Source organism: Astyanax mexicanus, chromosome 19 (genome assembly GCF_023375975.1).
Source record: "Astyanax mexicanus isolate ESR-SI-001 chromosome 19, AstMex3_surface, whole genome shotgun sequence".
NCBI lineage: Eukaryota > Metazoa > Chordata > Actinopteri > Characiformes > Acestrorhamphidae > Astyanax > Astyanax mexicanus.
Window position 1 is genome coordinate 25,849,721 of NC_064426.1, and position 16,542 is coordinate 25,866,262.

The 16,542-nt window shown below is 35.8% G+C and overlaps 1 protein-coding gene across 1 annotated transcript in view; it reads right to left on the reverse strand.

Moving 5' to 3' along the window:
* Positions 1 to 16,542, reverse strand: part of aclya (ATP citrate lyase a) — a 48,008-nt gene that overhangs the window by 12,789 nt on the left and 18,677 nt on the right. The window contains exons 7-14 of the mRNA XM_007256256.4: positions 12,562 to 12,692; positions 11,240 to 11,358; positions 8,603 to 8,739; positions 7,592 to 7,653; positions 7,370 to 7,487; positions 6,566 to 6,720; positions 2,086 to 2,179; positions 838 to 979 (exon numbers count right to left, since the gene is read on the reverse strand). Of these exons, the coding sequence (XP_007256318.3) occupies positions 838 to 979; positions 2,086 to 2,179; positions 6,566 to 6,720; positions 7,370 to 7,487; positions 7,592 to 7,653; positions 8,603 to 8,739; positions 11,240 to 11,358; positions 12,562 to 12,692 (958 nt within the window). The remainder of the gene's footprint in view (positions 1 to 837; positions 980 to 2,085; positions 2,180 to 6,565; positions 6,721 to 7,369; positions 7,488 to 7,591; positions 7,654 to 8,602; positions 8,740 to 11,239; positions 11,359 to 12,561; positions 12,693 to 16,542) is intronic.

Here is a 16,542-nt window from a genome sequence, read left to right on the forward strand (position 1 = left end):
GAAATGAAAGTATAGGCTTCCTATATACTTTTTAGGGCGCTAGTGTGTATGTTTGCCATTTGTCATTGAGTGTATGAATCATAAAGTGAAATTCAAATGTGATTTTAAGGGCACTGTAAACTCTATAATAAACTAAATGTCCCAAAATGCACTGTGAAGCTTGCTACTAAGCAACAGATTATTATTACAAAATTACAGTATTTATTAAGACATAAAATTAATTTTATCTTAAATAATTAACAGATCAGTAATTACAAAAAATTGTTTAGTGCACTGTATTACAGGACACATGGGGCCCTATGTTAGTGACCTTTAGGCGTGGGTGTGTTTTGGGCATAACGTGAAATAAACCAATGCTCTCTGCCTTTGGTGTATTGGTATTTTAACAGTGCAGTGCACTGCACTTCTCAGCAGAGAAAACTGTCCTGGTTGTTCACGCTGTAAAGGTGATCGCATGTGGCACGTCTGCATTGCCAAGATAGCAATGAACGTTTGACAGTTGACTGTAGTCTATGCAAATGTGAATATTTACTTAAAAATAGTAAATAATTTTCATATATCAGAATGTCATTTTATTATACAGCATTTTATAGCATGTTGTCATTTTATAGCATTTGTTTCTTTAAATAATTTATTATTATTTTTTCACTCTTCAATTAACATTTCCAATCAATAAATACAGCAGATGATGATGTCTGTATTACTAGTGGTGTTAACATTAGAGCTGATATATGTATAGAAATTAGGCAGTGTCATTAGACTCATAACTGTAATGGAAAATTTAAGACACCAGCTTTGGAAGGACTTCACTATGAACTGAGAAAACAGGAAGCTTACGTAAAGGGGTAGACCATTGCGGCCACTGAGGGCTCAGCTCGAGAGCACACGTAGTCAAAGTCCAGCATTCCCTGCACTGCCCGTGTCTGCATGCCCCATACGATGGCCTTGGTGTGTTTGCTGAACAGAGTGGTGGCTTTCGCTAAAGAAAGAAAAGATAGCAGATAAGAACAAAAACAATTTAAAGAAATCTTAAACAGGACTGCATGTGCTTTGTCTCGTGAAAAAAATCCTGGACAGACGGTAACTGAAACTGTTGAATTAAGTAAGAATACTCTAATTTGACATCAGCCCACAATTCCTTTATCAGTGGTTCCTTAAATAAGATAAAGTATCTTTCCAGGTTTCCAAGCTAATATAAAATAAATATTTTTATATTCTGAAGCACTTCTATAAACCCATAAATTATAACATGCTTACATGTAAAGGTCCCATTTCTGACATGTATAATAACAAGATTTTTTTCTCAGTGATATTGTCATGATATTAAAAAGGGAAGAAATGCTAAATGATGACCAGGGACACTCTTTTGATGCTATGCTCTGACATCTAATTCACAACATCAGTGAACCAAAATTGTGATTGTTGTAATGAGATTTAAAATGCAAAATTAAAACGCAAATAAGTGCAAATAAGCCCCTAATCACATACACATAGTCTGAGCAACTGATTTGGTCTGGAAGATGTCTGGACTGAAAGTCACACTCACAGCAAGGGCATTTAGGAAAAGCCATGCAAGGACAAGCAGCACTTCTTAAATTACAGTATGTGCGACTAACCAAACCCAGCATATCAATATAAATGTTCAAGAAATTACTGCAACAATGTCTTCTAAATGAATTATGGCTAAAAAATTAAGTCTCTAGCTATTCCAGAATTTGCCTCTGGGATCAATAAAGTATCTATATATCTATCTAGCTAGCATAAGGTGCTTTAAGGTTCTTTGAGAAATTTTATTGAAGATCTATATTTGTTTCATATGTATGTGAGTTGTATGCATGAACTTTTAAAGGTTTAAAAAAGTGAGTGTAAAGATTATCTATCAGCTTAAAAACGCTGCTTCTGTGGCATTACTCAAAGTAACATTTTGAGGACCGTTATTACTGGTATGTTAAGAATGTTATAAGGAATATATAGACCGATATCATAAATAGCCAGCAGGGGGAGGGCAAAGCCTGTTCTTAACACTTGCATAACAATTTGTTAATGTGTGTACTGTATGTGATATAATGTGTGTGTGTATCTAACCTGGTGGAGCCCCTTGTTTGGCTTGACAGGATGTTGAAGACCCTTTTCCACAGTTTACCTCAGAAAAAGATGCAGTCCTGCTGGAGTTGGGGGTCTGAGAGAAAAACAAAATGAAAGACATACAGAGAGAGAGAGAGAGAGAGAGAGAGAAAAGAAGAGAAGAGTAAATTATTTTAATTATATAAACAAAATAATTTTTGCAGCTTTTGCTGCTGCTACTGTATTATTCTTGTTTCTCGCTGTTTGGAAGAGATTAGGTGGTTAAAGCCCACCAGATCGCGCAACACAAACAGCAGATGCCACATTTGGCTCCCAATGTTTCCAGTAATCCTCAGCAGTGGAGAACCATCTTTTTCAAATGTCATAATGTATTAAAGAGGATGAGAACTAAATAACAGGGGAAAGTCCACAACATAAAAAATAATTTTTGCTACATGTACTTCAAATTAAATAATTAAAATTATTGTCACCGCTGCTTCAGAATTTTATGAAATTGCTTTTTGAATTTGAAATAAAAAAGATACAGAGACACAAGTGAAGACATGATGATTCCCATCCCTGTCTTTTTTTCAATCGCTATGCACCCAAAAACGGGTAAAAATAAAGAAAGCAAGAAGAGAGAAAGATAGATTAGATTAAAGTACCTATAGCTAGGTTAGCTATACTTATTACAGCAGGTTTTTGCTGCTGGGTGGCGCCTAAATTGACAAAATTCTATAAAAAATATTTTCTTTCAAAGGCAAACAAGTGCTGGATATTAATCTACACACATTTATCTCCTGAAAATAATTAATTCTGGTGAGTACAGTATTTCCGTTTATTCATAGTAAGCTTAGATTGTTCATGATATAGGAACACACCAGTGCTAACACCACATGCTAATTCACACAAACGCTTTAGGGCTCATTTTGACAGTACAAAATTAAATTAATGCCATCCTGAGACAGAAAAAGTCACATTAGTCATATGTGAGTTAAATTTATAAAGATACAGTCTTTTGGCAAACAAACAAATGCTAAAACTATGTTAGATAATGCTAGCTACCTCAGCTAATGTTACATGCCCCTGTACCTCAGCCCAGGTACAGATTGAAAACAACCAGTTTGATAAGAGGTAGTACACTGAGTAAACTGATATAAAGGTAAAACGAATGCTGATCACTTTATTTCAATCTATTAATAAAAGTAGAGTGTAAAAATGAACTTGAAACAAGAGATATTCAAGTTTCCCTGTTAGCGTTGGGATTAATATTCACTCCAGAAATAGAAAACAAAACTGTGGTTTAGAGGTCTGCCTTATTGCAGTGGTTCTCAAACTGTGGTACGTGTATCACTGGTGGTTAAGCACACCAAGGTGGTACACCACCAAATAAATGTTTTAATGTATAAAAAAGGAAAGATTATAAAGATAATACAAGTAAATGAATGTGGGTACCAGGGGATTTCCGAATCAATAATAATATTACCCAGCTTAAGAATATTATTGGTTTTATTGGAGGAAACAACACATTGTCACTGTTAGATAAAAACATAATTTTCTCCAAATGACTTTCATTAGCATTTTTATTGGAATTTGCAGTATATATTTCAATACCATTTAATTTATTGTGGTATCAGGATATTCAACAGCATTTTTACACATTGCATTTTTGTCCACATCATTTACCTCTGTGGATGACTTTCAGATGGAACCACAGCCATATTATATCATACAATTGATATTGTTATAAATTAAACAATAAAATACTATATAATAAAAATAGCCACATTTTGTCTTTATTTTGTGTTTAATTTACTATTTACTGTTACAGAATATTTAAGAGAATTTTTGTATAACTGTCTAAATTGGCAGTTTATATACATGCACTACATTTCCTGAACTTTAGTTTTGTGGATAATATATTTTGTTACATTACACTGTGTATACAAATTTTAAGACTACTAGTAAGTTACTGTTGTTTACAAATTAGACAAACATTTACATTTTATTGTTTCTACTGAAAGTTTGAAACTGTTATACACTTTTTGATTAGTAGTTATATATATATATATATATATATATATATATATATATATATATACATATAGTGTGTTTTGTTATATCTATAAGAATACTGTTATCGCAAAAGTGCCTTGAAATATTGTGATATTATTTAAAGGCTATATCAATCACCCTCACTCTAGTTATATTGTACTAAAAGTATAATAAATAGTATATACTAGCCCTTTATTAATTATTATGCTTTTTGGGTGCTTTAATTTACCCAAAACCCCAAACATCATCAAATGATTGGTCAGAATGTTCAAAGCATGCAATAAATAATTTAGTGAATGATTAAATGGTAATTTGCTCATTGCACACATTGTGATACCTATACATACTTTAAAGTTTGCCATTGTAATACTTAATAAGGAACAATATACTGTGCTGCTCGACCAAGATCTGTGATTCTACAGTCGTGTGCACAAAAGCATACCTTATTCAGCCACTTTGGGGACACAGACTCAGGAACTCTCACAAGAGGAAACGACAGAAAGAGGAACAGAAATAATGAGGATGCACTTCACTGAACGCTCAGCTGCTCAGCTCACATCTAATGGCACGCTGCAGGCTACAGGAAGGCTTACTGCCAACACACTGGCTTTTCAAACCGACAGACCTGCTGAAACCACTGCCCCTCGAGGGCACTGCCAGTTAAAGCACTGCTCTGAAATATGGGGATGTATGCAGTGCAGTATGGTTGGTGTGGGTTTCTCCCATCAATGTAACCACTGGCCACTTGGTTGGTAGTTGCTTCTTATCAACTTATACACTTATTGGCAAAAAAATAATAATAACACACCCCAGACTGCTGTAAAACTTGGCTTTAAGTTATGTGTCAGGCAGATATGTAAATGATTACAGGTGTGGTCTGATTAGACACTTGGATTTGCCACAAGAGGACATAAAACTGCTTCTTGTATCCAATTATAATAACTTGTAATTGTACTCACTTGCATATCATCATTATATTCACATATAAGGTTTCATTCCACTCCAACAACTTCTTTATGGTGTGTAATTTTTTTGGCACTGAATAGTATACACACCTTCAACAAGCAAATTATTAGGAACACTAATGATAATACTGATTAGGGCCGCCATGTGTTTAAAAAAAAAAACTTGATTTTTCGTGGCATAAATTCAATTCACATAATTCCTGCAGATTATTCAGGGTTATGTTCATGATGCCAAACTCCCATTCTACCACATCCCAAAACACATTCAATTATATTCAAATCGGTTGACTGGGAAGGCCACTAAAGAAAAGTCAACTCAGTGTCATGAACATAAAACCAGATTAAACTGACTTTTGCTTTGTGACATGCTGCATCAACATGCTGTAAGTAGCTGGTAAAAGAAGATACTGTGACAATAAAGAAAATCACATGATCAACGACCATTCTTAAATAAGCTGTTGTACTCAAAGGATGATTGATTGGTATTACTAGACCCAAAGGGTGCCAAGAAAACCTTTGCCACATCATTGCACCCCCTCCACCAGCCTGGACTGTTGAGACAAGGCAGGTTGCATGCCAAATTCTAACCCCACCATCTGTGTACCTCAAAATAAATTCATCAGATTCATCAGACCAAACTACATTTTTTCAGTCTTCAACCATCCAGATGTCCAGCCTGTGTTCACTGGAGCCTTCAGCTTTTTGGTTTTGGCTGACAGAAATGGAACCCAGCTTGGTTTTCTGTTATTCTAGACAATGCAACTCAGATTGTATCACAATTGTACAGAGTAGTACAGAAGAGTAATCTGAGGTAGGTAGCCTTTGTGGCAGCTCCAACAGGTCTGGTCATTCATTGGTGACCTCTCTTGTAAACTGACACAAACTAGATGTTTTTTTTTCTTATATTTAATTTTGAAGTACTCTAGAAACTGTTGTGGGAAAAATCTCAGGAGATTAGTAGGTATAGAAATACTGACAGAAACCCTTCTGACACTAACAATGTTGGGCTACTTATCTGAAAACTATATAAATAAAAAAAAAATGCTTGTTTGGTCATAAATCTGGCGGCTGAGTACAGCAAAAATCACCTTATCACCTTTATCCATTAACTTGTTATTGTATGTGCCCAGCTATCCCCTTGATAGGTGGACCATGTAGTTTTGCTGTAATTTATGTTCTGGCAGGGCAATAACATGGTTAATGTGGGCAGTGCATTGCTGTCCGGAATTAATTGAGAAAGCCTTAGCGTTCTCACTGCAATAATGATGTATTTTTGAGATTCACTGTATTGCGTTCACGCTATTGATGCCACTTACGTCAAATCACCCAGCATGCACAATATTGCCAGGTGTGAACAGGGCCTTAACTGAGGGTTAAGAAATTTCTCTTTCCTTTTTTCAATTCTCAAAAATAAAACATGTATGTTCTGAAAAAGCACATTTTGCAAAATTATGTCTAAAAAAACACACAAATATACAGACCAATGAGCTGCCACTGGTGTTGAGCAGGAAGTTGGCAGTGTGGGCAGCGACGCGTGGCTGAGTGGCTATTGGTCGATGGCCCAGAGCCATCCCAACAATGGCCGTCATATGGGTCTCGGTGCCAAAAACATGGATGGGGATGCCTGTGGTTTTACCTACACACACACACACACATACACGCACACACATTGAATCAATTATGTATTATTAATGTATTACATTCATATATATCCAGCTTTTGCATATTTTTGAAAAATATATCACCGTCCCCAATATTACTGTCATTACCACCACACTACTATATTTCTACAACTAATCGCCTGTCAAAAAGGAATGCTTATATTTGTATATATGTATATATGCAATAAAAAAAAAAAAATGCATCTTATACTAGCTGTTAAATGCCGACAGGAAATATATGAGCTATGGTCTATTTTTCTAATACATCAGTAAAAAATTTCATTACATATTATTACATATATTACAAATGTTAAATGCAAGCAACAGTTTCTTACATTCATAACATTTTTCATTCCTAAAATTCTTCATTCAATACAGATGCAAGATATAAGAAGAGAGCTCTACAGAATACACAAAAAATGTGAAGAAAAAAAACTTATCAGAAGTAACCTGGATTTCTGCATTTTGCCACTTAAATCTATCTGCAAATACATCTAAAATATTTTCATCCTTAGCTCTATATAAGCTCAGCTAAGTCTTTTCCTTAAAGCCACTAATAAGAGTCCCCAACTAAGGAATCCCTCAGACACAAAAACACATACACATACACACAGGCTTACATACCCACTTCTCCCATCACTCTCAGACCCTCCTGGTAGTTTGGACCACCACGTCGCACAAAGATGGAAACCTCATGCTCCTTCAGAGGTTCCTGATAGTCTCTGATTGCCCTGACAATACCCTACACATAAACACACATACAAATACAAAATTACATATTTATTCAAGTTATATTTTCATGTCACAATACAGTTTCATAATATTAGCTTTTCTTCCATGCTGTACCTTAAATGTTGCAGCTACATTAGTGAAGTTGGCAATGCTTCCTCCAATGATCAGCACCTTTCCTACAAGAAAAAGCACATAATAAGAGTTATTCAGAGTTATTCACTTTGTACACTTGAATAACACACTGGATGCTATAAATAATGACTGTTTACACAATATGGACACAGATACCACACAAGATGCCACACGCCAAATTAGCAAATTCCACACATTGTATATGTATTTGTTGGTGTCAGTTTTACAGAAATTGTCATCAAATTGTTTTTCACTGCAGGTTTCGCCTATTCATTTAATTAGCACCCATACGTGGCGTAATGAAGCAGTAACTTTAGTCAGTCAAATTGGGTGGCGCGTCTTGGGGAGAGCACCTATGTTTCAATAAAATATAAATATTTGATGCAAAATGTTGATACTCGATACAGTACAGTCGAAACGATACAATATAGCGATATATCAAGATACAGCTTTGGAAAAAATTAAGAGACCACTTCAGTTTCTAAATCAGTTTCTCTGATTTTTCTATTTACAGTTATATGTTTGAGTAAAATGAATATTGATGTCTTATTCTATAAACTATAGTCAACAAAAAGTATTGGGGAGAATAACTACCAAATTCCAAATAAAGAAATTGTCATTTGAAGCATTTGCAGAAAATGAGAAATGGCTCAAATAACAAAAAAGATGCAAAGCTTTCAGACCTCAAATAATGCAAAGAAAACAAGTTCATATTCATAAAGTTTTAAGAGTTCAGAAATCAATATTTGGTGGAATAACCCTGGTTTTTAATCACAGTTTTCATGCATCTTGGAACTCCTCCACCAGTCTTACACACTGCTTTTGAATAACTTTATGCCACTCCTGGTGTAAATATTTAAGCAGTTCAGTTTGGTTTGATGGATGTGATCACCCATCTTCCTCTTGATTATATTCCTGAAGTTCTCAATTTGGTAAAATCAAAGAAACTCATCATTTTTAAGTGGTCTCTAATTAGACAGCATTAGGCCTTACCATCATGGTGTTTCTCTCGGGTCATGAGAGATAAGATAGTCTTGGCGTAGTCATAGGTTTGCTGTTCACTTGGAGCACCTGAATACTCTCCATAATTGGCCAGCTCATTCACTCCGCCCAGGTCACAGATTGTATCACTATGGAGACAAAAAGACAGCCAGTTAAACTAAGAATGAACATAATTTAGTCCTGAGTAGCACAACTGTCTAAACATTTAGGATTCAAGGATTTAGCCACAGTTGCCTTGTTTTGAAGTGGTGTCAAGGACAAGAACCAGATTTTTCACCAGGACAATGCCTGCCCACACACAGTAAAGGATTTCCAGGATTGCCTTTTACAGATTGCAGTTTTTCCTTGGCCAGTTTAAGCCCTATCTGGATGGGATTACTTTCTCAGGGGGACGTCCGTAAAAAATATTTCACACTTCTACTCAGTGATAAAAAATCTGCATCTGGACTGCAGTTGAAAAAACAGGAGGACCAGTTAGTTTTTTAGCTTTCTCGATCACATGACATCACGTTCAGTAGCTCCTCCATTTCCACTCGCTGTTGTGTTTACGTGGATCTCTGTGGAAACACAGGCCCAAAGTGTGGCAGTGGACAAATAGCTATTTTATTAAACGCAAGGAGATGAACCTCAGAGATGTTGATGGGACTGGACTAAAATAGCGGAGGACCACAGAGTTCAGTGAAAAACAGTAGATAAGATCAGAGGACGTCTGAGAAAAACACAAACATGGTCGTTCCGGACGGGAATAAAATCATAGAGGACCCCCCATAAAAGAGAAAATAAACCCAGGACCCACTGAGAAACTGATCCCCTCCAGATAGGGCTTTAGTCACCAGATTTATCAAGCATTTATGGGCCCAGCTGGGATGCCAGCTTAGAGCAACAGCAACAACATATTCATCCTAACAATAAACAAAGTAATTGACAAACCAATAAAGCTTACAGACATTTTGTAACAATATAAAAGAATAAAAAAAAGTTTAAATTGGTGAGAGATTGTCTTTCAGGTATTGCATCTGCAAAGTGGTTTGCAGTAACATATTTTCCAATACACACAGATGCACATATCATGCACACATTCCTGAGACAGTTCTCATGCCTCTTAACTTTCCTCGTAATTGAGTAAACACATCAAGGTAAAACGAGGGCTCCTGTGAGATGGCACCACACACCAGTACCCCCTAATAAGTCCCACCACTCTCTCCGGTTCCATATTTTGACAGACGGCGAGAGGGAGTGTTGGTGTAACAAGCACAGCCTTCATTCCTCTAGACACAGCTTTCTCAGGCATGCACTGGCTAATGTAATTCAGCCCTCACTGCTAATGAGTACCGGCATCTGCCAGACAGCCACTGCTGCCATCTCTAAACTAATGAAGTATAAGACTGTACACTTCTCTACTATGCAGTAAACTCTATAGAAAACGGCATAGTACATTCTTCATCAAAAAAACTGATGCACAGAGAAGGAATTAATAGACATTAATGAAATTAGTAGGGTAGGTATTCATGCCAGACTGTCACTGAGGGACTCAGTGTGACAGTGGGTTATCTTCAGTGACAAGTTTTTTTTTGTCAATTTTTTTGTCTTCTGTTGAAGAGGTCTGGTGTCATGGTGTGGGGGTAGCCCAACGTTAGATTAATCTATCAAAATGCCTTGACCCATATAAAGGGCTACAGGTGTAGGTGATACACAACCCTTCTTCTCTGCAGTAACATAACTTATTAACACTCAACAAAATCAACAAAAATTCAGCATGATTGAAAACAGATGTACAAACTAGACAACCATAATGAAACGAAAGGTTTGGAGGACATGAACAGTTTGATGTGTATTCAGGAAAATATTGATTTCAAAATGAAGTCCAGAAAAGAGCCAATTTTATGATTTAATTCATTATATTTTGACAGTTGCAGATTTCCTTGAATATTTTTCTGTACTTTCTATTACAGTTAAAATATTGATTTTCAGTAAGCCTTGGAGAGCTAGATCCTTTGCCATGGCCAGTTGCATTGCCAGAAGCTTCAGGACACCATTAGGAACCTCTACAACCCTATGCCAAGACATTTGGAATGTTGTGATATCCATGTATTACTCATGCATTACATACTACTTCTGTTTGGGTAACTTCTGTTCTGAGTAGCACTGCAAACCTTCTCATTTAATGTTTTTATTTTTTTCCTATATTGTAAATAAATACTAAAGTCATCCAGACTATAAAGGAACACATAAGAAATCATGTAGTAACTTAAAAGTGGAACATTTAGGTGGCTCCTTTTCTGGGGCAGTCCTGATGAGAGCCAGTTTCATCATGACATTTCTGATGGTCTTTGCGACTGCACTTGTGGAAACTTTCAATGTTCATTAATTTTTTTTGGATTGACTGACTTTAATTTCTTCAAGTCATTTTTTCTATATTTAGTCAAGTATTTCTTGTAATAATATGGATTAGAACATTATTTTAAATAAATGAAAATGAATAGTAAACTCCAGCATTTCACTTATGGACTATAAGGTTTAGTGCAAATTTAGTGTTAATTTTAATAAATGTATTGTCACTTTTTTACAATTCTCACTGGGAAGTACAATATTGGAACAAAAGAAAAGAAAATCTGATTGGCCCTGTACCTGTATACAACTGAAGCTCCGCCCCCTGCTACCATGGTCCAGATGCGTCCACGGGGATTAAGAAGAGTGAGCTTCAAACTGGCACCACTTTTAGCATCCAAGTCTGCAATATATGCTTCCTATTGGAAGGAAAATTACGCAAATATGAACATTAATATTGAACCACAGTTAATTTAGAGCATTTTGCAAAACAGTTACACATCAGTGTTATCAGTGTTATCACAAGATATCACCTCACAACTTATAGAGCTATGGGCATTTACAAGCTGTTCCCTGAGGTAGCACAATTCATGATCATACAGTACATGCTTACACACTGCTATCCCGTGACTTTTGGCATGTCATTGTAAATTATAACCATCCAATAACAGAATTTTAGTCTCATTAAATCGATAGTGGTGATATTGATTGGAACGAACTGGATAGAACATAAAACATAAAGATCGAGAGACAGCAGAGGGAATAATAAATGATCTCTCGCATAAATAATAGCAATACACACAGCTGCAGAGACAGCTCGGCCAATCAAAGGCAAGCTTACCCACCCATCCATCTGGCACAACCTTATTTAGAATGTGTGTGTGTGTGTGTAAGTGCGTGTGTGTATAAACTGAAAGCCCAATTAATCCTGTCAGTCTGTTTTTCAGCGCTTACCCAGATACTGCCAAATTGAATATGCGTGTATCACACTGGCCAATAAAACACTCTGACCCTCTGGAAGGGGAACAGGATACATATATATCACTGTGTTCAACAGCGGCCACACTGACAGCTCAATCTCATCACACCTACACAACCACACCTACACACTCTGTACGACACACACCACTTCCTTCCATCATTTTGTGAGCCTGTTTACCAGCATTTTGACACACACACACTGTTCTGACACAACCCTGCGCTGGTGAAACTATGAATTATTCATAAAGCAGTGCTTCCAACTAAATGTACAAACATCTTGTTTGTAACAGAAAGTGAAAATATAAAATTTGGTAGCATTGATGCCCTCCATAGATGCCATCGTGTTAGTGCCAGCACCATTGGCAGACGGCTGCACGACACAGGACTACACGCACACAGACATTTCATTACACTGGCTATGTTTACATGCAAAGCTTTACTCCAAACTGAATGATCTCATTCATATTCTTGGTTTGATGGCTTATGAACATCCATCTTCCACCTCTTGAATGATCTCTTATTTGGATTAGTAGTGGTTGCAACTATTTTGTGATAATATTTAATGATGAGTGTATAAACACTCATTATGGTGAGTTTGAGATATACAATGAGATATACAGGTGTACATGTGGCGGTCCTACCTCAGGATAGGCCTCTCTGCCAAACGGAGGAGGAAACTCCACATCACCCCATTTAGCCTTACACAGGTAGTCAGCTGTAGCATCAATCTTAGCAGCCATGTCCAATACATACACTCCATTCTTAGTCACCACTGTAAGAGTGTAAGAGAGAGAGAGAAGGAGAAAAAAAGGGAGAGAGAAGGAGACCGAAAGGAAGAGAGAGAGAGAAAGAGAGAGACAGAAAAATTTTAAAGTCTAAGTCTGAATGCACTATGGTCATCCTAAAGCTTTAACTTCAATTCTTAAGAATATGTCTGTAAGTGCCTTGAGTGTTAAAAAACAATACACACATACATATTTTACTTATTATTATGTATTAATTATACATATATACATGTGTATATTTATATGTACTTATTTTATTTTATGAATTATCCTGCATTTATCTATGCAGTATATACATAGATATGTTCATATCTGTTTTAATTTCATGTTATTTTAGGCAACGTCAACGCTGATACATTATATGTATCAGCATCTGCAAATACACATAAAGTATACATTACATATATATAAATATACATATACTGTACATGTATAAAAAAGAATCATAATACACAGTTACTCTCTTTCATAGCATATTAAATAGTTGTTACATTTATATAGCCATTTATTTATTTATTATTTTCTGACCAGAGGAGGATGGGTCCCTCTCCCTATATATTAACATTGAGAGAACATGTGATAGTATAAGGTACATGTGAGCCTTGGTTCCTTCCAAGGTTTCTTCCTCCTTCAGCTCTGAGGCAGACTTTGTGAGGGAGTCTTTGCCTCTGTTGCTCACTGGGGAACAGAACTGTGGTGTGTGTTCAATGTTTTGTCTGATTCTCTGTCCTGTTAAAATGTTTCTGTAAAGCTGCTCTGTGACCTTAGTAAACATCAGTAAATATTATATATAAATAAATTTGGTACCACTTTAAAATAAGACTACCTTTATAAAGGGTTTCTAAATGATTTACAGTTAGTTTATTAATGGTTACTAATTAGGTTGTAAATGCCTTAAAAATAATTAATAATCAGTTATAACACATACAAGAAAGAGCAATAATATAGATGGCTGTGGGTTCACTATTTGGCAAACAACAGGTCATTGTTGCCCTTTCTACGTATGTGTTATAACTGATTATTAATGCTTTTTAAGGGATTTACAACCTAATTAGTAACGATTAATAAACTGATTTTAAACCATTTATAAACCCTTTATAAAGGTAGTCTTATTTTAAAGTGGTACCATAAATTTGATTTGATTTGATTTGTTTATACACTTTTCACTCATTTTATTTTAAATCTTAAACTATAATAAAAAGTATTATTGACTATTTATAATATACAATTATTCTTATGTTCTCCTTCTTCTAATTATTATCATTAATTAAGACTCTTTAAAAGTATAAGAAAGCAACTCTAGGAAGAACTAGGATTGAAATGAGGGAGAACCAAAAGGGGGGTTTTAAATGTTCTAGTAACATTTCTGCAACATCACTCTTATAAACGTATCATGCTGTTGGTATCAGTAACTCAGTCTGTTCTCTCTCTCTCTCTCTCTCTCTCTCTCTGTGAGTGAACGGGGCGTGATTGGATCGTGCGCAGGTGAGTCAGCAGCATTCAGTCAATGTTTGTTCAATCGCTGCTTACAAAGCATGCGGGTTCAGCATGATCAGAGAGTGTGTGTGTCCAGAGAGCAGTGTGTATAACAAGGTAGCAGCACAGAGAGAGAGAGACTACACAGAGGGTTCATCTTGGGTCATGCTCATTTCTTTATTTATTTGCTCTGTGTGTGAGACTGTATGTGTGGAATATGTTACAGCTCTGAAAAAAACTAAGAGACCCCTTCAGTTTCTGAATTAGTTTCTCTGATTTTGCCATTTATAGGTATATGTTCGAGTAAAATGAGCATTGTTGTTTTATTCTATAAACTACGAACAACATTCCTTCCAAATTCCAAATAAAAATATTGCCATTTAGAGCATTTATTTGCAGAAAATAAGAAATGTCTGAAATAACAAAAAAAAGATGCAGAGCTTTCAGACCTCAAATAATGCAAAGAAAACAAGTTCATATTCATAAAGTTGTATAAGTTCAGAAATCAATATTTGATGGAATAACCCTGGTTTTTAATCACAGTTTTCATGCATCTTGGTATGTTCTCCTCCACCAGTCTTACACACTGCTTTTGGATAAATTTATGCCACTCCTGGCGCAAAAATTCAAGCAGTTCAGTTTGGTTTGATCTTCCTCTTTATTATATTCCAGATGTTTTCAATTGGGTAAAATCAATAAAACTAATCATTTTTAAGTGGTCTCTTATATTTTCCAGAGCTGTATAAATTTATGTACTGTAAGCAAGATGATACATTGCATTTTTTAAAATATCAAATTTAATGTAATTAAAAAAAACGATCATAAATCAGAACAGTAGGATCTGAAGGTAGGATCTAATCTAGTGGTCCAAGAATAAATACAATATGAAATTAATCACAGCCCAAGCTTTTAATAGTGGATATTTAAATGTAAATAAAAGATTCAATGTTAAGATTATGAAATTGGTATTATACTTATATTAGTGTTGTTGTATTAATCAAAACATTACTGTCTGATTAATCATGATTAAGATCCCTTCCTGTATCTAAGTTTAAGGGTATTAATAATCTTCTTATAGCCTAGGCCATCTTTGTGGAGAGCAACAATTCTTTTTCTCACATCTTCAGAGATAGGAGTTCTTTGCCATGAGGTGCTATGCTGAATTTCCAGTGGCCAATATGAGAGAATTGAACCCAAAACACCAAATTTAACAGCCCTTCTACCCATTTACACCTGAAACCTAGTAACTTGGAAACTGTGAACAAGTAATCAGATGACAATTGAGCACAATTAGGACAGATTCACTGTGAGGTGTACTCACTTGGGTTGCCAGCTATTAATGATTAATAAAGGATATAATAAAATATTTGCAGAAATGGGACTTTTTTTGACTTTTGTTTGATACTTTGTATACACACATATGTGTGTGTTTGTATGCTGATTATGCTTTATTTAGTCTGTTTACTTGGAATGAAACATCAAAGTAAGAGAAGGAAACAGAAAAACAGATGCTACAGGGCACAAATCAATGGCTAATTACCACACACACACACACACACACACACACAAGATACACAGCAACATGCACAGAAAAAGCCCACACGATCAAAACCACTTCTAATTCATTTAATAAGATATCTCTCTTAGCCATTCAAATTAAATTATGCCTCCCTCTCTCTCTCTCTTTCTCACATTCTTACTCTCCCACTCTTTCATAATTTCTCTCTCACTCTTTTTTAGTCTCTCACTCTCTCTTTCTCAATCTCTCACTCTTTCTTACACTTTCTCAATCTCCCACTTTGACTCTTAACCAATATCTCTCTCTCAATCTCTCACTCACTCTCAGTCTCTTACTCACTCTGACTCTCTCTCAATCTCTCTCACTGACTCGTTCTCTCAATCTCTCACTCTCTCTCACACTTTTTCAATATCTCTGTCTCCCAATCTCTTACCCTTTCTCCATGTCTTACTCTCTCAATCTCTCACTCTCTCTCACTCTCTTTCACTGACTCTTTCTCTCAACCTCTCAGTCTCTCTTACTCTTACACTATCTCTCACTCTCTCTTCTCTTTCTCAATCTCTCTCACTGACTCTTTCTCTCAACCTCTCAGTCTCTCTTACTCTTACACTATCTCTCACTCTCTCTCCTCTTTCTCAATCTCTCTCACTGACTCTTTCTCTCAACCTCTCAGTCTCTCTTACTCTTACACTATCTCTCACTCTCTCTCCTCTTTCTCAATCTCTCTCACTGACTCTTTCTCTCAACCTCTCAGTCTCTCTTACTCTTACACTATCTCTCACTCTCTCACTCTTTCTCAATCTCTCATACTGACTCTTTCTCTCAACCCCTCAGTCTCTCTT